This window comes from Psittacula echo (assembly GCF_963264785.1).
Source record: "Psittacula echo genome assembly, chromosome: Z".
Lineage (NCBI taxonomy): Eukaryota > Metazoa > Chordata > Aves > Psittaciformes > Psittacidae > Psittacula > Psittacula echo.
The window spans coordinates 13406570-13428488 of NC_137742.1; the positions used below are offsets into that span (position 1 = coordinate 13406570).

Below are 21919 nucleotides of genomic sequence, written 5' to 3' on the forward strand. Positions count from 1 at the left end.
TGAAAGCAATATTTCAATACCTGCTTCAGAATCAGTAGATGCAGTTCAACACTGGTAATCATGTTATCTATTAAGGCTGAGAAGATTAATCAGCGATAATCTCCCTAATAGAAGGGTAGACGAGGATATGAATAATTATCTGAATGAAATAAACAGTCACTGTCAGCAGTTTCCAATCCACAGATGAGCACAATACCTTGCCTAAAAACCACTCCAGCACTGCCACTAGCCATAATGCCACTTCTGCCACAGCCGTGTTTAACAGAGTGAGCAAGTCAGATGCTATCTGCAATGTTTGCTGCACACTACTGCCCAAAACACTGAAAATTAGTGATCACTTAGCTAGACTAGCACTTGAAACCACAGCTTCTTCTGTTCTAAGTAGAAAAATGTTGTATGGAGCCAAATGTCTCTGAACATGCTAGGTACACTAGTGACTATAACCTGTTACTCCACAGTGGCTCCTAGCTCCTGTAGGGAGTTGTGCTACTCTGACTTTACTGCCCCTTTGCAACTCCACACAACACTGTTTTGCTGTGCTGTGAAACAAACCCTAGGGTATCTTGTAAATGACACATTTCCACATAAAAAATCTGATGTTTGATTGGAATATAAAGATTCTTCGATGTATGTGGACTGAAATTCCCTTTAACTAGTTAGATCACCAAGAGTCTGCAAAAACAGGACATATGGGGAGACAGCACAACCCTGATTTCTTCAGAAAATGTTTGCTGGAACTGAAGATTTGTTTCCAGAATCATTCGATCAGCTGTAAGCTACAAGTTTGAAGCACCTTTTAAAATGGGACTTAAGCTGCATTGAAAATTTACTCAAGATCAGTATTACAGGTTTAAAACCAAAACTACTCCAGTGCTAAAGGACAGGCATTTAACAATAGATACAGGGCAAGATCCAGTAAAGGTCTTGCAAAAGACAAGGCAAACAGTACAACAACTCACTTCCAGACTCTGAAAAACAGTGTTAGGCAACGCCTGCACTACACACCTAGCCTCTGAGACTCTGAACATGCACATTTGTAGCTAGCAATTGAAGTTCGCTAACTAACTGCACTTCCATGCTGCTCAAGAAGTATAAGTTCTTCTTAGGAGAATGAAAAAAAACATAGAGCACTTACATCTACATCTTCACAGAAAGTAGCATTAGAACCATACTGAAGCTGGCACTGGTGATGCACATCATAAATCACTCCAGGAGCAATGACTGGGGACTTTAAAACTTCTTTTTGGGGGATATCATCTAGACAGAATCCCCACCCGCGACTAAAAGACAAAATTGCATATTTAAAGAACCCTGCAACCACAGCTTTTAGACATTTCATTACAGACTTTCAACTTCTAATTCTTAATGGTAATTTTACATATGGCCTTTGGAAATAATACTTCCAAATTCCAGCCAAGTTATGTTGAAATGCTGCTAACAAACATCTAGTAAGGGAGGGTTTACAAAGGCAAAATATAGCTTGTCAAAGGGGAAGTATCACGAGGTCATTATAGTTTGCAGAGTAGCTTCAGAGTACTCCAAAATTCTGGTTAAGTTATATCATACTGCTGCTCTTTCAAAGAAAAACATAATGAATTTGAACAGGTCACGGAAGTCAACACATCTCATTGTGGCAAACACAAGGTCTGTGATTTTCCATCAGAGTCCTTGACAGAAAGGCTTCTTCCTTCCTGACAGCTGGAGAAAGCAGGTTGCACCAAACCTGAGCCAATATGACAAGACTCAAGTTCCTTCCAAAAACCAAGAATATAATGGAGCTTTTCCCAAATGCTAAGTGAACAATAAGCTTGGGGCATTTGTTGCATATGAATTAACTCAAGCACACTGCAAAAAGATAAATTTAGTAGTGTAAAAATAGAGGATTTACTTTAAACTCCACATAAACATCTCATACACAGCTGTATTCATTTCAGGCAAATTCTACAACCTGATCACTCACTCTAGGAAACGTGTGATGTATTCCTTGCTGCACTGCGACCAGGTGAGTGGAGTAGGATCATACTGCAGCTGTCGGGACATAATATATGGGCGCTTTCCAACAGGCTCACAGTCATTCTCTTTTCCATCGTGCTGGATACCAAAGCTGGAGATAAAATACAACATTTAGTAATTCCAGCTGATTGGTTGTACCACAACACCTACCTATGGGTTCCACATTGTGCTTAAAAATACACTGGAGTTGTTTTCTACTGTGGTGAGCTGTAGATACCTGTTTGCTAAAAATCTACCAAAAAAATCTACACTCCCTCCAACAAAGCCTTCAAATATATGTTATGTACAGCAATACTGTCCTACACAAAATAAAGAACAGACTGTCAAAGACTATACTGAAGGGTATTTTTAAGGAATACAAAAAACTCTTGAACAGTTGGGCTGAGAATCACAGCTTAAACCTCAAAGTTCTATTAAAGCTGCTAAAGCTGAAAGTGCTTCCTAGCTTTTGGATCTCAATTATTTCAGACTTGTACCACTTTAACTAAGACCAGGCTCCGTTACATTCTGTCTTACAGCGTCTTATAATCATGCCTCTATTGCTTGGGTTTTTTATATCTCTTTCATAGAGCTATTGGCTGGATGTGAGGATAAAATTCTTCACAATGAATTACAATGAATACATGTAAAACACTGGAAAAGGATGTGGTAGATATGCCATCCCTGGAGACATTTAAGGCCAGGATAGATGTGGTTCTTGTTCACCTGATGTAGACAAAGAAGATATCCCTGCTCACTGCAGCGGGGTTGCACTAGATGACCTTTGAAGGTCCCCTCCAACCCAAACTATTCTATGATTCTATTGTTTTCAAAATTGCTGAACATTCAAATGAGTTTGCCTCAAACCTCTGCTCCTTCCTACTTAGCTTTCTCAACCTGTGCCTTACAAACTGATCTCCATAGCAGGTTCTCTCCAGGTTCTCCTGACTTATTAAGAAATCTTGCTATTCTACAGCTTGTAAAAATCATAAACACCTAAAACTTTGGGTGGGATTCAACTTACTAAACAAACATGCCTTCACATCACTTCATTGTGAAGGAAATTATCTGAAATAATAATATGCAAAGATACTGATATATGAGGAGGTTGACTCCTACATTGTTAACATCTGAAGGCGTGTAAGCCCTTGTGTGAAACTGCAGTGAAAACTGATGCAGGATTTGATTCAGTCATGGACCAGAGTTCAAACCACTTAAGACTATGTTTCTGGAAAATGTAATTATAAAATTATCCACATGTTCCAAAAGCAGGGCATGATTTCAGACAGAATCAACTCCAGTAATGGGTCTGAGGTGTAAGAGCAAACGGATCTGTTGACACAGGAGGCTGCAGAAGTCTAGAGGGACAGTATGGGCAAGAGTTGACATTCATCTAAGGAATGGATACATGGCTTTTTTTCTGATTTTTTATTCATCTGTTCTTACTGACTTTTATTGTCCATACCTGAACTTTTTAATCTAGCCTGTGGCAAGAATGGTCCCATGTTAGTAACAAACCCTACAGTATTCAGTTTTCTTTGCGGAGACAACTCTTTCAGGCAAGGCCCTGCTCCACTCCCACAAAGGTGAGTACAGTAATACTCTATCTCACAGCATCCACAGCTGCGAGTTGTCAGCCACCCAGGCTAGACTAGGAGAGGATTGCACATAGCTCTATGGGAAGAAGTGTCTTCTGACTACTACTGTTAATGAGAAAATCTTTCTGTCAACAAGAGGGTTGTGGACCAAGTAACTAAGCCCATAGCATCCAGATCCAACTGTAACAATTTCAATGTTATGTACTTACACTACTTCCTTTCTGGTGATAAAAAAGTTGAATAAAAAAAGGCCAATTAATGGCTGATAGGATCAATACTTGAGTAATCTTTGTATCAGATGACAATGATAATGAGATGATGATGATTATTATTGTAAGATATCATTAACACATACAGATTTCATCCTGATTGGTGGTTGAATGCACAACACAAGTAATGTGATTGTAGATACAGCAATGAACTTGTTACCTAGCCAAGCAACATGGTCCAGCTGAAAAGAACTCTAGCCAGAGTATCCATAAAATAATGCTCTGCCCTGCGGAAAACACCTCAGTGTCAAAAGAGATTCAAAAATCAGATTATTTTCAGGTGACGTTAATAAACCAACTCACCATCAAAAACACCCTGGAAATCTGAAATACTGAGAAACCTAGTTCAAGCAAATACCCAATAATAAAGAGCTTAGCTGTGTTTGAAACTAAATGCCCTGGAACTTCAGTTCACTTGACCCAAGTGTATCCACAACTGCAACATTAATATACACAAGATACCAGTTATTAAGAAATGCCCAAAAGTGACTTTATTTGTAGGTCAGAAAGGAGAACAAAGATAGTTGATATTTCTGTGAGATTTGACTGCTTGAATTGAAAATGGTTTCTAGCTAATCTGCAATGCTGAAGTACCCTGATTTAAGGAAACAGGTATGTTTTAAATTACTTGGATTGATTTAGAGATCATCTAAAGTAATTGCATAGTAATTCAGTATATGTTTGGAAAAATTAGCATGATTAAGTCATGCTTCTTTGTAGCTTAAATATTTCATCCTGATGTACTGCCCTAGCAGACTCTGTTAAAAGGGGCAGACTGGATAGTTGTAGATACAAAGATCAGCGGCTTGAGAAAATCTCTTTCTTATTCCTTTGCCTAGAGAAAGCAAACACAGTTTTGATTTTAGTAACAGAGACATTAACTTACTCGTTCTTTTGTTTCTGTCTGATAATTTGACTATTAACAAACCTATAATAAATTAAACTCAGCTAGCCATCCCCCCTTCAATTTCAACTATACCTGTGTCCAAGTTCATGAGCAATAGTAAAAGCCAAAGGAAGGCCAGAATCTTCATTAATGTTACAGCTTCTATGAGGTTGACACATGCCTGACAGATGAGATAAACCTAAGGTTTCACATGGACGATTCATGCCAGCACAAATGTCCTTTCTAGAATCACAAAAGAGACATGTCATTAGAAGAGCTTAAAATCAACTGGAGAGTGTCAGCTACATTGGGTGGTTAAGTCTCTATCTCATAATGTATTAGTGCTAACCGGCATTTTAAGTAAAGTACAATGTTAACGTATTTGCAAATATATGCAACAAAAATATGCAGTTTTTCTGCTACTATCAGAGTATATTGCTATACTGTGCAGCCACTATTATGTTGCTGCAGTGCCTAAATACATATATTTACTGTCAACTCACATAAGAAAAAGTTTTAAAGCCTTCAGTGTTTTCAGGCATGGTTTATTAAACTCACCATACCTCTCAGCTTCATTCATATGAACTGCTTGAAGCCTGTTTATTTGTAGAAGTAAACCATGCATCATCATGAGACTTCTTTTTCGCATTCTCATTTTAAGATTTGTTGACTCTTTTCTTTACTGCACCACTTGAGGGATTTTATTTTTGTGATGGGTTGGTTTTTTTGCCTGACAGACTTTAATTTAGGGCTTTTTTTATTTGCAAGCCTTAAACTCAGTCTTTTCTCTCATCCTTCTCAGTCTTTTCTCTCAGTTGTGTGCAGATTGCATCCATTTCTACGATCTGTAGTTCTGTTTCATGCTCTTGCACAAACTCCCTGTGTAATCTCAAACATAAACTTCAAGAGTGCTGTTCCTCCCTTGTTCATATGGAAAAAAAAAGTGTCTTCTTAAATACAGAGATAATATTTAAAAATCATACACTTTATTGCTTAAAAATAATGGCAGTGTGTTTGCAAGATAATCTTCAATTCTGAGCTGCACCTGTATATAACTTTAGGATGTGTCGTTATGGAGTTCTTCATCTACATGCTATGTCGTTTTGGTGTATTGCGTCAAACAAGAACAGAGAAGTGACTAAGCACAAAATGAGATATGAGCAAGTGGGGAATATTACCTGAGGTCTGCAAATTGCTAATCTCTTGGGACATACAAATCTCAATTTCCTGACTAAAATGCATCACCAATAAAACACCCATGTGTACACACAAAGTGTTATATGTACTTTGAAAATAAATTAAAAACAATCCCTTTAAGAAGTACAGCAGGTCTAACTTTAATCACATGTTTTTATAACTCTCATTCTCTGCCTGTATCAGGCACGCTCACACTAGGTTATTTTTTGCATTACCACTGTATTTTTGAAACAGCATGTCTTCATTAGACCACTTTACTGGGTTCTATGCAGCCTATGAGCCTATTCAAAAAATATCATCACCATAAAAATGCAACTAAACAATACACAGTCACAGGCGCCAAACTGCTGTCATACCTGGTTAGAAGGACAGCCACGTCATGGTGTGTAGGGTTGATGTCACTTTTAGGATTGACGCTCTTCTGCCATTTGCAGAAACTAGCTAGTGTCTTATCAGCATGGTGAACTATCTTCAAGCCTTGCTAACAGGAAATGAAGGAAAACATTATTGTAAACACCATGCTGCATTGCAGTAACATGTCAGTGATATTAGCTGTGAAGTTGGGTAATCTCTGAAATGCCCTTATGCTTTTGCCTGAAGATGGAGCCATCATTAGGAGCAATAAAATCTATTTATCTAACATATTGAATATTAAGTTAAAATGTTGATGTATTTATAGTTGGTGCAGCTAAAGGAAAAACTAAATGCAGAAATGTACATACTTATTGGTAAGTGACCTTCGTAAGATCCAGCACTGAACTGAAACTGTCAAACAAACGTTTAATATTCTCTTGAAAGCAAGTTTCCATCTATAGAGAAGGTAAAGACTGTTTAGTATTGGACTTCATGCTCTAGTTTGTCTCAGTGTTATGTGAAAAATGTTATGCTCAGGGAACAATTACGCTTCCCAGGGTCTATTTCATTCACAATGTTTTTCAATTCCCAAGAGTCATTTCCAATGCAGTCATAGATGTTTCTTCCTCATCTTATCATTATATAGTATACATGCAAGTTACTGAAATTGCTTCCGAAGTACAAAGTATGCAAAATAAATTCATTCAAACACGCATTTTTCTCATTTCTGGTCATAGGCATTCACTGAATCTTGTCTCAGTTTAGTCTATTTAAATAAAATTTTTACAAAGTATCTCAATAACATTGTTACTAGATAGTAATTTGTGTGCAACATAAAACTAAATTTTGAAAGATATGCAACCCTGCTGCTTCCAACACTGTCCTGCTCAATCCATGGTTTATTATCAAAACAGCCACAGAAATTTTGCAAGTAAACTTAACTGGACGTCACTATGGACTTCAGGTTCTAACTGTCCTCTTAAGGTGTGAACTACAGGTTTTGACCCACATACTCTTACAATGATAGATACAAGGATAGCCTCTATACTAATAATTTATTTCGGAAGAGACTGCCTGGCCCCATGGCTTCATTCACTGCCTTCAGGAGCATCTGGCTTGTGCTTATAAAACATAAGCCATGGAGAAAAATTCCCTTAATGTGTTCCTGCAGTCAGAGCTACTTACGTCATGCACAGAGTTGGGTTTTTTTTAATATATAAAATTATGACAATCAGCATTTACTTAAGCATGTAACAACATATTTGTGAATGAGAGACATTGGAAACTATCAACATATAATTAGTTTACAGCAACTAGCACCTATTCAGTTTTCTTTTTTTTTTTTTTTTGAAAGATCTAAAAAGGAATATGTATGTTTGAGCTGCACAATGATAAATTCACTTCTTCAGAGACCTACAAATACTCTAGCATACAATATATTTCAGGTAATGCTACGTAATTAGATTCTGAGTGATGATGCATAATTGCTGTTTCTCATTTGGCCTTCTTTGGTATCCCATGTTCTTTTGAAACTGGGGAGATTCCATTTTCCCACTCCTAATTTGCTTGTTTTATTTACATTTTCCTTGGTGATTTTATGCAGAAATACCTGAAGTCATTAACTAAATACTTTGCTATCCAGGAAAGTCTGGTTTTAGAATTTGTTCTGCCAAAGATTATAGAACAGTAAAATTAACACATTATTTTAAGCAAACTCTCGTCTTTACAACTGTAGCTCAACGCATCGAAGTCCCAAGTCTGACAATACGTGACATTTTGAGGAAAATGAAAACCTTACCTCCTCCTCCTCAAAGAGAATGAGCCGAACCAGCACAATGTGAATTGCATTGCCAATGCTTGGATCGTGGAACAACCCTGTGACCTGTGCCAGAGCCAGGAGGTATTAAATTAACTGATTCCTCTATAGTAGAACAGGACTTCAGAGAGAAAATACATTTACTTCAAGCACACTGTTTGTCTTGATGCGGAGGTGTTGTTTTGGTTTTTAAATTCTCAATACACTTCACTGATTGTTTACTGAAATGCAGTAAATGTTGGAACTACTGCAAAGGGCAGCTCTGCCAAATGAGCTATGATACAGGATTTGGCAAAAGTTATTAAGCTGAAGACCAAAAGCACATGCAAGATTATTTATGTCCATTTCCCTTCCAAGAACTTCAGAGTTCTCAAAAAAAACCTGCAGAAAAGAACGCAACATGTAGAGTCACATAACACTGATGGAGAGAGGTTCACTCTGGGTGCAAACAAATCAGCGTATCAAATTATTCTGTTTTGATTTTTTTTGTCAGAGACATGGACAGTGCTAGTGATAAAGACAGCAGTAGCCTGGAGAACATTAAGAAGGACTACAGAGCCCTGGGAGATGTGGTTAGGGGCTCTGGAGCTCAGACAATCTTTTCATCAATAACTCAGGATAAAGGGGAGGACCTCAAAAAGGCTAGGTGGATTTGGCAGGTTAATAAATGGTTAGAACAGTGGTGCCATAGTCAGGAGCTTGGGTATTTAGAACATGGGACTCAATTTGGGAGCCCAGGTCTACTGGAGGCTGGTGGAGCTGCTCTGACAATGGAGGGGAAGAGCAGTTTTGGTAGGAGGCTTGCCAGACTGGTCAAGGAAGCTTTAAACAAGATGTGCTGGGGGAGGGGGGCATCATTCCATCCCAACACACCCAGTCAGTTGCCAGCACCTATAATAAATGCTTGGAACAATGTAGAGATATTCCAGCCGCTCCAGCCAATGAGCTGGCTTCATTTGGAAATTGGCTCAGATGCCTTTATACAAATGCCCATAGCATGAGGAAAAAACAAGAGGAATTAGAGATGTGTGCATGTCTATAGGGACATGATACCATGGCTACCCGGGATTTGGAGAAGGCTGAGGTTCTTAATGACTTCTTTGCCTTGGTCTTAACTGGCAAATGCTCTGACTGCACCACCCAAGTTTTGGAAGGCAGATGCAGGGACTGTGAGAATGAAGACGTTAGGCCCACTGCAGGAGAGGATCTGGTTCCAGACCATCTTAAGATCCTAAACGTGTACAAGTCCATGGGACCTGACGAAATCCATCTGAGGGTCCTGAAGGAGCTGGCAAATGAAGTTGCTAAGCCACTGTCCGTCATATTTGAAAAATCATGGCAGTCAGGTGAAGTTCCCATGACTGCAAAAAGGGAAATATAACCCCCATTTTCAAGAAGGGGAAAACGGCTGACCCAGGGAACTACAGACCAGTCAGTCCCACCTCTGTGCCTGGCAAACTCTTGGAGCAGATTCTCCTGGAAGGCATGCTAAGGCACATGAAAAACAAGGTGCTTGGTGACAGCCAGCATGGCTTCACTAAGAGGAAATCCTGCCTGACCAATTTGGTGGCCTTCAATGATGGGGCTACGGAACTGATGGACACGGGAAGAGCAGCTGATGTCATCTACTTGGACTCGTGCAAAGCATTTGACACTGTCCCACACGACATCCTTGTCTCTAAATTGGAGGGACATCAATTTGATAGATGGATCGCTTGGTGGATAAAGAACTGGCTGGATGGCTGCACACAAAGAGTTGTGGTCAATGGTTCGTGGTCCAGCTGGAGAACAGCAATGAGTGGTGTCCCTCAGGGATCAGTGTTGGGACCGGTCTTGTTCAACATCTTTGTTGGTGACATGGACAGTGGGATTGAGTGCGCCCTCAGCAAGTTTGCCAGTGACACCAAGCTGTGTGGTTCGATTGATACGCTAGAGGGAAGGGATGCCATCCAGAGAGACCCCAACACGCTTGTGAGGTGGGCTGATGCCAACCTTATGAAGTTTAACTATGCCAAGTGCAAGGTCCTACACCTGGGTCGGAGCAATCCCAGGCACAGCTACAGGTTGGGCAGAGAAGAGATTCAGAGCAGCCTTGCGGAGAAGGACTTGGGGGTGTTGGTCAATGAGAAAATGAACATGAGCCAGCTTCAGTGTGTGCTCGCAGCCGAGAAAGCCAACCGCATCCTGGGCTGCATCCACAGGAGCGTGACCAGCAGGTCAAAGGAGGTGATCCTGCCCCTCTACTCTGCTCTTGTGAGATCCCACTTGGAGAAGTCCTCGTGTCCTCAACATAAAAAGGACATGGAACTGTTGGAACAAGTCCAGAGGAGGGCCACGAGGATGATCAGAGGACTGGAGCACCTCCCGTATGAAGACAGGCTGAGAAAGTTGGGGCTGCTCAGCCTGGAGAAGAGAAGGCTGTGTGGAGACCTTATAGTAGCCTTCCAGTATTTGAAGGGGGCCTCTAAGGATGCTGGAGAGGGACTCTTCACTAGGGAATGTAGTGACAGGACAAGCAGTAACAGGTGTAAACTCAAACAGGGGAAGTTCAGGTTAGTTATATCTAACCTGATATAGTTAGGATATAGGATACAGGAAGAAGTTCTTTACTGTGAGGGTAGTGAGGCACTGGAACAGGCTGCCCAAAGCAGTGGTACATGCTCCATCCCTGGTAGTGTTCAAGGCCAGTTTGGACAGAGCCCTGGGTGACATGGTCTATTGTGAGGCATCCCTGCCCAGGGCAGGGGGGTTGGAACTAGATGATCTTAAGGTCCTTTCCAATCCAAACCATTCTATGATCCTATGATTTAATAAGAATCAGCTTCTGCCATAAAAAAGCAAAAAATATTCAGTACTAGGCAAAGAGAAATCAGTCAATTATGGATACTCTTCTGTTTTCACAGCACAGAAGAGGCTGGTAAGAACAAAAGCAAAGATAATGAATCCATTAAAAAAAGTCCACATTAAAAAAGAGCAAGAAATGAACTAAAAAAAATCTGATTCAAATGCCATAAACATCATCACAATGTTGAATTAGGCAGGAGGAAAAGGATTCAGAACAGAAAATAGTAATAATCTATCTCTATGCGAGCTATCACAAGAAATATGTATGGACAAAACTGATTGTGTTTGAGTCACAACGGAAAAATTACCAAAATCAACTGGAAATTTCCAAAAGTCTGATTTGGATATGGGTCTTTTTGAAGGTGCTAAACTGAAAATTGAATCATTGTGAGTTAATCCTAGTATCTCAGGTACAAACTGCAGAGAAGATAGTAAGGCCTGTTTGTTCTTGAATCTGATCATGACAGGGGTTTATTCCACGCATTTCCCCTGTGGGAATCAGGAAACATACTGCATAAAGTAAGGACAGACAGGTTACCATGGCTAGAATTACACTGTGATTAATTTGCTATATATATTACACACATACTATGATAGTGACACATAAGGCGTCCTCAATAGACTCTTCATGGTCAATATCCAATATGATATAGATATTAACAGAAGATGTATCGGTAGGCAGTCCTACGAAATGCCATTGCTTTTCCTCATTAATTATTTTGAAACTTGCCACAAAGGAAAACACTGAAAGTTAAACTTTCTCTTTTTTTTTTTTCCTATGTGGGCTTTGTATTATAGGCAGACACTCACCTGGAAAAACAGTTGCACTGGTTTTAACAGGGATAGAGTTAACTTTCTTCATAATAGCTTGTGTTGTTTGGATTCGTGACCAAAACAGCAGCACACTGATATTTTAGCTTTTGCTAAGTTAGTAAGATTTCCGATTGGCTGCTGCATGCCTTTCTCATCCACAGACATGGGAAAGAATTTCTCTCTGTTGCTCTAGCTACCAACCCAAGATCATCAATGAGCAGGGATCAGGGCAGACAGAGAACTTCAATGGAAACAAATTTACTGCTAGCATTTATAGCTATGAAATTTCTCTCAAACTCCAAAGGAAAATTATGCCTAGGCAAGATACAAAGTAAAAAATGCTTTAAAATTCAAAGTTTCAATGAACATATATGAATGATACTACATTTCTTACAATGAATGATGTTACAGACTTGTTTCAATGAGATCAGTAACGTAACTTAAAATTTGCTTCATTTATCTATCTAAAGAAAGGAAATACTGTACATACCATATTCATTATAGTGAGGATGTATGATTCCACATGGTCACTTCCGTGATACTCAACCATCTTACTGTCTGCAACTACAAGCGTCTCCACCCATCGCTCCTTGCTGACAGAGCGCCGAGAAACTTTTCTGGCAGCCATATGATTTTGTTCCCATCTCTCCCTCTGATGCTGCTGCTGTTTGAAAAAGCTGAGAGTATCTGGAAGAATAAGAAGCAACGCTGACTTCAAAATATTTTCAAGCTTGATTTGAAGCGCATGGCTGTAACACTTGCAGACAGAATGGTAGCATCACAGAATCACAGAAGGATTGATGTAGGTTGGAAGGGACTTCCGGCTGCCACCTACCTGACACACAGCAAAGCTAACTCCAAAGTGACAGCAGCTTGCTAAGGGCCCTATCCAGCAATGTTCTGAATACACACCCCTAGATGGATTAAATACACATGCAGAAGTTATCTCTGCTCAAATGCCAGGGATTAAGGTACAAGACAGAACCAAACTAAGAAAATATTAAATTGCAGATGTAATTTTGAAGGAATTTCTATTCTGTGATCTGGCTTTAAGCTCTCCAATGACACCAATTCATAGTTTACGATAAAGGATATGCTTTCTCCATGAGCAGCTCTTATTCTCAGCAGAATGGCACATTAAGGCCAGTGCTGTGGCACATCCAAGATTAGTTTGTTCGGTGCATGGAAAACATGCCTCAAGAATAGGGATACTTCACCAGTAGGTGTCATCTAAATACTAACCAGGCAGCCAAGCCATAGGCTTCTCAGGAGCTGCCATCCTGTCTGATTAACAGGAAAGAGAGTGCTTCCACTATAAGTTTGGGATTTGTGCAGCTAACACTTTTCAGGAAGAAGTCTTTGCTCTGTAGAGTTGCTATCAACCTTGCACTGCAGGAATAACTACCCTCTACTCACTCTAGCTTTGAACACCAGTTGTATTACCAGGGAAATAACGGGGATGTAAATACCATTAGGCCTGAAAAAGAAATGAAGAGATGCCAGTTTGATGGCAGCTGGTGGCATTTTTCCAACCCAGAAGCCAAAGAAATACTTCTACAGTGCTGGGATTCCCCCAGTCCCAGGACTGATGAGGAGTATCCTTCCTTGTTGCTATTACAGATACTGCAGTAGTTCTTTTGCTTCTCACACATGAAAGAGGATGTCTTTATTCCAGATGGGGCACATCTGCACACCAGAAAGACAGCACCTACCTCCAAGTGCTTTCAGCCTGTCCAGCATAACCCCCAGTGCTGTGGCAGAGGAAGGATGTCCAGCATTACCTCCACCCCTCCACCTCTCAGCACTAACTGTTGCTCTGCACTTAGTACTCAGATCACTCTTTCCTTAAAGAATGGATGACCAGGCAGCTGGGTCCCAAATCTTGTGTTCACCCCAGCGGAAGACCTGTTACACCTTTGTAATGAATGCACTGTTTGCCCTTTCAAAGACTTAGATGCAGCCAGAATTTATCATGGCATCTTGCATTTCTACAAAATGTAGCACCACTGGACTATTCATGATGTATATAATACATCTCTTAGCGTAAGAGGTGTTTGCACATATGCAATAAATCAAGATATTAAAGGAAGATGCCCAGATTTTTAGAAATGAGTTCTCCGAGGTCAATCTGAAAGGTGCCTAGAGAAAGAAATGCTGGCACTGATAACATATTACGTGTAAAATTGAAATATGTCACATTAATAGTCAAAACTACGGCAGGCACATCACACATTTAAAACTGAACCACAGTGCACAAGTGTGTAGTAGACAGCAGCTCCATTAGTTGATACATATTCTGACCAGTTAGCACTGCATTGCAGCACCAGTTCAGGATTTCAACCAGCACCAGGCACATGCCACCAAGAAGCACAAAAACCTACAAAATTACCCCAGACAGGTTCGTCCTAATACTGGAAACCAGTACCTCCCTGGATCAGGACACTGTAATGAAGCTGAAATAATATAATATGAAGAACAACATCTATTCAATATTGTTGATTTAGAATGTAGTAAATAAATAAATATAGCTGTGCACAGACTTCTTTTTGCAAGAACGGGCATCTGCATTTTAGAAGATGCTTAAGTACTACTTGCGAAGTACAAAGAACCATAAAACTTTTGACCTTCTTGGCAAGGGAAATAATAATGGAATGTAAGACAAGTTTGAATAAATGTAAAAATATAATTCAGTAAACATAAAATATTGTAATTTTTACTATTCATGAACTGTAATAAAAAAGACTGTGCAAAAAAGAACCCAAGCATATCAGTTTCCCTTGTGACTACCAACCAAAATCACTTGTCAGTGTAATCCTGTGCACCCACACAAAGAGACTCTGGCCTGTAGATATGTCAGTAAGTCAAAAAAAGTTAATAAAGAAAGTTGCCTTCCCACCAAGCTAAGGGATTCAAAGAAAGGCATTCACTATTGTATCTTAGTATTGAAGAACTAGCTGCATGGGAAAATAGCTTGTTGCCTACATGAAAGATTATAATTTGTGAGTAAAGACAAAGAAAGTGAGTGGTTTATTTGGTTTTGTTTGTTTAGAGTCAAAGAGGTTTTGTTTCAAGTGAAGGGAGATGGACTATCACTGCTACAACCTCTACCCTAACCCCACTAAGCAGGGCTACAGCATCACTCCTGCTGTATACCTCAAGCTTTGTTCAGTTACTGCAATAGCCACCTCTATGAGGGGCTATTTATGAGCTGCATTCATCAGTCACTCTTTTACATTTGCATGGTGACCTGGATTCAGCTGAAACCAGGACACATGGTTTTCAGTATTCATTTATTCATAAAGCACATTTCTCAGTATCTACATTTTTAAGGGTTTTGTGCTGAGAAAAACCTTCTCCACAGCTATTTAAACAAAAAAATCTGTTCAGACTGTGGTTAAGTGATTTGTTTACAGTCAAATAAAATATGAGGCAAGCTGTCAGGCCTTGCATTCACATCTAGCGAAGAGTTTTGTTTATTGTCTAGACAGGTGATAGCACTGGAGATAAAAATGTTTAAAGCCATACAGTGAACAACTCTCAGGGAAAAGTTTGGAGTGCTGGTTAAGCATGAGGCTATGTACTACAGGAAAATCTCAGAAGAGATTCAAGTTGTGAAAATCAATGCCAGGTAGCAAAGAGATTCTGCAGACAAAACCCTACAGGGCTCAGTGACCGATCCCCTCCAGTGAAGGGATCTAACCTGGAACGGTGTCACCTAAGGACTGGAGCCCTGATGGTCTCCTGGCAGCTTTCTTAGTTAGATGAAGCAGAGAGGGAGAACTTCCAGGAACTACACTAACACACATGCAGCTATACAGTATGGTTCTGATGCTTTTGCCTTTTCAACTGATAATTGTCTCTGTTAAGCTTTTCATTCTGGGGTAAAATAACCTCATATTGCTTTTGCCTTAAATTAGAAAAGTGTTGCAAGGGATTGCAGATTTGGTGAGAAATCCCAGGCACCTTGTTGTCCAGGAATGGAAATCTTGACTAGCAACCCACCAGTTCAGGAATATCCAAGGAGTGATGGTTGGTCTGAGACCTAGTAACATACAGCACTGTCTGAGAAAAGCCTGCCTCCCCATGCTCTTCCATCATAAATGCTGAGCACAGCAAACTCCAGTCCTTGGAATAAAAATGAAGGTAGTGCTGAAAGTATGCCCAGCATAGACTAAGACTTAATAAAAAGAAGGTTGCTAAGAGTTTCAGCTACCAAATCGCATGAAAATACTCAGAAAGGAAGTTTCTATCTGTCATGGGAGATAATTTTGCAGACGAGAGGCTTTTATTAGAAAACCTGATTCATCCAAAAAAGTCACATACAATGTTGCGTGAGTCATACGTGATATACAGCCATATCACTGCAAAACCAAGAGAAATGGTGCAGATGACATTTTCATAGAATCACAGAAGAGTTAGGGTTGGAAAGGACCTTAAGATCATCTAGTTCCAACCCCCCTGACATGGGCAGGGACACCTCACACTAAACCATGCCACCCAAGGCTCTGCCCAACATGGCCATGAACACTACCAGGGATGGAGCATTCACAACCTCCCTGGGCAACCCATTCCAGTGCCTCACCATCCTAACAATGTAGAACTTCCTCCTTATATCCAATCTAAACTTCCCCTGTTTAAGTTTCAACCCGTTACCCCTTGTCCTATCAGTACAGTCCTTAATGAAGAGTCCCTCTCCAGCATCCTTAGAGGCCCTCTTCAGATACTGGAAGGCTGCTATGAGGTCTCCGTGCACCCTTCCCTTCTCCAGGCTGAACAGCCCCAACTTTCTCAGCCTGTCTTCATACGGGAGGTGCTCCAGTCCCCTGATCATCCTCGTGGCCCTCCTCTGGACTTGTTCCAACAGTTCCATGTCCTTTTTATGTTGAGGACACCAGAACTGCACACAATACTCCAAGTGAGGTCTCACAAGAGCAGAGTAGAGGGGCAGGATCACCTCCTTCGACCTGCTGGCCATGCTTCTCTTGATGCAGCCCAGGATACGGTTGGCTTTCTGGGCTGTGAGTGCACACTGAAGCCGGCTCATGTTCAGTTTCTCATCGACCAACACCCCCAAGTCCTTCTCTGCAGGGATGCTCTGAATCTCTTTTCTGCCCAACCTGTAGCTGTGCCTGGGATTGCTCTGACCCAGGTGTAGGACCTTGCACTTGGCATGGTTAAACTTCATAAGGTTGGCATCAGCCCACCTCACAAGCATGTCGAGGTCCCTCTGGATGGCATCCCTTCCCTCCAGCGTATCAATTGAACCACACAGCTTGGTGTCATTGGCAATCTTGCTGAGGGCGCACTCAATCCCACTGTCCATGTCACCAACAAAGATGTTGAACAAGATCAGTCCCAACACTGATCCCTGAGGGACACCACTCGTTACTGGTCTCCAGCTGGACATTGAGCTGACATTGAGGTCATTGACATGACCACAACTCTTTGCATGCGGCCATCCAGCCAGTTCTTTATCCACCGAGTGGTCCACCCATCAAATTGATGTCTCTCCAATTTAGAGACAAGGATGTCGTGTGGGACAGTGTCAAATGCTTTGCACGAGTCCAGGTAGATGACGTCAACTGCTCTGTCCCTGTCCATCAGTTCCGTAGCCCCATCATAGAAGGCCACCAAATTGGTCAGGCAGGATTTTCCCTTAGTGAAGCCATGCTGGCTGTCACCAACCACCTCCTTGTTTTTTATGTGCCTTAGCATGCCTTCCAGGAGAATCTGCTCCAAGAGTTTGCCAGGCACAGAGGTGAGACTGACTGGTCTGTAGTTCCCTGGGTCAGCCGTTTTCCCCTTCTTGAAAATGGGGGTTATATTTCCCTTTTTGCAGTCATGGGAACTTCACCTGACTGCCGTGATTTTTCAAATATGATGGACAGTGGCTTAGCAACTTCATTTGCCAGCTCCTTCAGGACCCTCAGATGGATTTCGTCAGGTCCCATGGACTTGTACACGTTTAGGATCTTAAGATGGTCTGGAACCAGATCCTCTCCTGCAGTGGGCCTAGCGTCTTCATTCTCACAGTCCCTGCATCTGCCTTCCAAAACTTGGGTGGTGCAGTCAGAGCATTTGCCAGTTAAGACCAAGGCAAAGAAGTCATTAAGAACCTCAGCCTTCTCCAAATCCTGGGTAGCCAGTTCTCCTGACAGATGCCAGACAGGGCCCACATTGTCCCGAGTCTGTCTTTTATTTGCTACGTACCTATAGAATCGCTTCCTGTTATCTTTCACATCCCTAGCCAAGTTTAACCCTAACTGGGCCTTAGCTTTCCTAACCTGGTCCCTAGCTTCCCGGACAACATCCCTGTATTCTTCCCAGGCCGCCTGTCCCTTTCACCTCTTATAAGCGTCTTTTTTTCCTTTGAATTTTCCTGAGCAGCTCCTTATCCATCCAAGGAGGTCTCCTGGCCCTCCTGCTGCACTTCCTTCTAGTTGGGATGCAGCACTCCTGGGCTTTTAGCAGGTGATCCCTGAGTATCAACCAACAGTCTTGAGCTCCCCTGCCCTCTAGAGCTATATCCCATAGAACCTTCCTAAGCAGGTTCCTGAAGAGGCCAAAGTCTGCTCTCTTGAAGTCCAGGGCAGTGAGCTTGCTGCATGCTCTTCTCACTGTCCTGAGGATCTTGAACTCTATCATCAGTGTGTCCAGTTCTAGATACAAATGGCTAATGAGTTTCAGCAAAAGGGCTGGTCTTTAACATCAAAATCCAGACCGTTTTTAGTGAGAAATAAAGAACTCCTCAGAAATTACCCCACAAACCCTACTTGACAAATTCTACAACATACAGGACCCTTTAACTCTGAGCTACAAGGAAAGATTTTAAGTTAACTGTAAATCTCAACAACATATGGAAAACCACATTGCACAAACTTCTCCAGTACAGGGTAAAGCTGTACGGCTTCCATGTAGCACAGGAAAGGTATGCTGTCCTTTGTGGCTCAAATTTAATTTTTTATTAGGTGACAACAGAGATGTATCAAAATTTGCTAATCCCTATTAAGAAAGAGCTTTCTAAGCTTTAAGAACTAGTATCAATAGTCTCACTATGAAAAACATTCAAGTTCCTCTTCTTTGAACAACTCATCCACTCAAAATGTTGCTTTATTAGGGGTTTTTTGTTAGTTTGTTTTTTTCCCCCCAAAACTGCCATAAAAAACTGATACGACTCAACTCACTATACGGCTTTATGTGACATTTCCATATCAAAGGCTTTTTTCCTACCTTGTTTCCTTCAGGTTGTGCTTAAGGAAGAGTGCAGCATACAGTGCAACACAAAGGGACCTTCAAGGTGCTAACTGCACACAGCCACCTTTTAGCATCTTTGGAGATACACAGGGCTTTGAAATAGCAAGGTGAAAATGTCTGGAAATTCCCAGGAGAGGAGAATGCAGGCTATGAATGAAGGCTGTCAGACAACCAATTTATGTCTCGACTTTCTATCCTCATCTCCTTTCCCTTTGTGCAAGAGCTCTTTCATTTTTACCACTCTGTATTATTCACAGTCAAAATATTACATCTCCAGACATGAGGTATGAATGATGCTAGACTAATAAATCCCACACCGTTCAGAATTTGTCATGTTACGATTTTTTTATGGCCTTCACTTTGTTCTAAGACGTGTATTTAAGTATTTTAAAAAAATACTACAGTTTTGGGGTAAGTTCTTCAAGAGGTCAATAAACTCTTCGGAACAGAGTCATTGTGCAAGGGAAGATGAATAAACATATGAAATTATCACTAATGACATTAACCTAGCACTAAAAAGCATACACAATTCCAGCCACAGACTAAATACAGGAAAGGCTGAGGAGTGACTCAGCTAATAAGAATTAAAAGGCTAGTAAGGCAGAAGAAATAAACAGTTTTCTGAAATGCGATTATTTTCTGACCAGCTTTGGGGATTTCCCAGGACAGTGCTCTAGCCACCACCCTTCTGGATAAAGGTGAAACCTTCTCTTTCACTCATTAAGGAGGAGATCAACACTAATAGTAGATTTACAGCAAGAACTTACTATTTACAAACTCAAACACAGTAAGTGAAACCCTTCCCCTATTCTAGCTATGTCCTGGAATAAGGCGGCTATATAGAAAAGTTCAATGAAGCCAAATACACAAAAATTTTGTACACATTGTATCATATAACACTACTTTACTATATGTATTTTATTGTATTATATACATAGAATCCTGGTTTTAAATATCCACAAAGAAACTAAGTCTGGATGTTGACAATGCTAGAGTAAGGACTCATATGCTATATGGAAAAAATGTTGGAAAACAGGAAAGAAATGCTGTGAGTTTAAAACAGAACAGGTAACCAAACCAGCTCTTTTCATAAGCATTTCTGAAACAGGCTAAGCTAAATGCTTTACATAAATGCTTTACGAGTGTGAAGCAGTATTCACGCAGGAAACCATTACAGCTATTTAATATGTATTTTCCCATGTTGGTAACTGCCAAGTCTCAACAAAACAAGCACAAAGAAAGAAAGGTTACAACTCTGCAAGCCTTGTTTAACATTCCTGCTGTCAGAAACATACAGTATCAAACACCAGTCTAATCCAGAGTGAAGCTAAAACTGGACCTGTGTTGACTAATGCACTCAATTAGATACTGCTGCTGAGTGTGTCTGCTGCTCATTGCCACTTACGCTAGAAGGACGGAATTATAAATGTTCTGAGCCACTGTTATCAGGAGATACACAGCGAACAACACTGTGGGAAACAGCTATGCCTGGAGCTGCCTGCATTTTGCACTTAATTCTCCTTCTGCCTGAATGTTTCTTCCAGGGATTCCCAAGTCAATAAGGGACAATAAAAAATTATAGTTGCATAGGCTGGTTTTCTAGGAGCATGTTACTAAATCTCGTTTGAACTTTCCATGCTCATTCATTTAGGAAACAGATTCACAGAATAACTTCAGTGGCTGGTTCCTCTTATTTTGGTGAAAACATTAAAGTGATGGATTAGAAGAAAAAGGTGACTTTTCTGTTAATTAATCTAGCACTTGGCAAAACAGCATCTGAAAACAATTCCACTTGCAGCACAATCCTATTTTAATCTGATGAAAACGAAGGATCTTCTAAAACAGAATACATCTCACTATAAAGCAAATTTGCACATTAAAAATTCTCAGTAAATTATTTCTTAATGTCTCTTACCAAATAATTTGAGAACTGTTGACCTAAGAATGACAGTCAAATACCATTTTGGAGAATCATTATGATGTAAATGAGAATTGAAACATATGGGCTTTATTAATAATTTTTCTTATTACACATCTTTATGAAAATTCATTTGTGCAAAATTAATGCAAATAACTGGAAGTGGCATCTTGAAATAGCTGTCTGTGCTTTGTCAGGGTTGATCTGCTTTCCAGTGAGGTTAACAGAATAGTATCCAGCAGCTCTTGAATCAGACTCCAAAAATTTCTATTAATGTTCTATAAATTTCATTCACGTAATAATGAAGAAAACCAAAACTGGTTATATGCTGGTGATCAGAGGTCACCAACCTACAAATCAGGAATAAGAATAAGGCTAAAAGGCTACAAGGACCTTATTCACTACATGAAAGACACTGAGTTGCTGGAGCGGGTCCAGAGAAAGGCAATAGAGCTGGTGATGGGTCTGGAGCACAAACGTGATGAGGAGCAGCTGAGGGACCTGGAGGTATTTAATCTGGAGAAGAGAAAGCTCAGGGGGTCCTTATCACTCTCTACAACTGCCTGAAAGGAGGATGAAGGGAGGTGGGGGTCAATCTCTTCTCCCAGGTAACAAGTGATGAGACTGGGTGCTGTACCATGGGGAACCTTGGGCAAAAGCCATTAAGGCAGCTGATGCACCCACACCAACTTACTTAAATTCATAATCTATCACTGAATCTAATCACTGAAGCTAAAACTGGTGAACATTAGCAGTCCTCTCTTTGAGAAAGGATGACTGAGAATAATCACATTTGATTCAGGGATTGTAAGCAAAGTGGTGCATTTCCTTGTGCAAACATTTCACTTTGGGAAAGTTGTGCAGCTCCTCTTTTATCAGACACCGAATTCTCCATGGTACAGATACCCATAAAAGTCCTAAAATACGGGAAAAACTTTTAAAATATGGGAGAAATTTTTAAAATATAGAGGAAATATT

At 40.6% G+C, this 21919-nt stretch overlaps 1 protein-coding gene across 1 annotated transcript in view; it reads right to left on the bottom strand.

Moving 5' to 3' along the window:
- The window catches only part of ADAMTS12 (ADAM metallopeptidase with thrombospondin type 1 motif 12), a gene marked incomplete at its 3' end in the record, with an annotated part of 162945 nt that overhangs the window by 65303 nt on the left and 75723 nt on the right, over window positions 1–21919 (bottom strand). Inside the window, exons 4-9 of the mRNA XM_080638717.1 lie at window positions 12260–12456; window positions 8095–8178; window positions 6299–6423; window positions 4839–4988; window positions 1961–2104; window positions 1136–1280 (exon numbers count right to left, since the gene is read on the bottom strand). Coding sequence (XP_080494843.1) covers window positions 1136–1280; window positions 1961–2104; window positions 4839–4988; window positions 6299–6423; window positions 8095–8178; window positions 12260–12456 — 845 coding nt within the window. The remainder of the gene's footprint in view (window positions 1–1135; window positions 1281–1960; window positions 2105–4838; window positions 4989–6298; window positions 6424–8094; window positions 8179–12259; window positions 12457–21919) is intronic.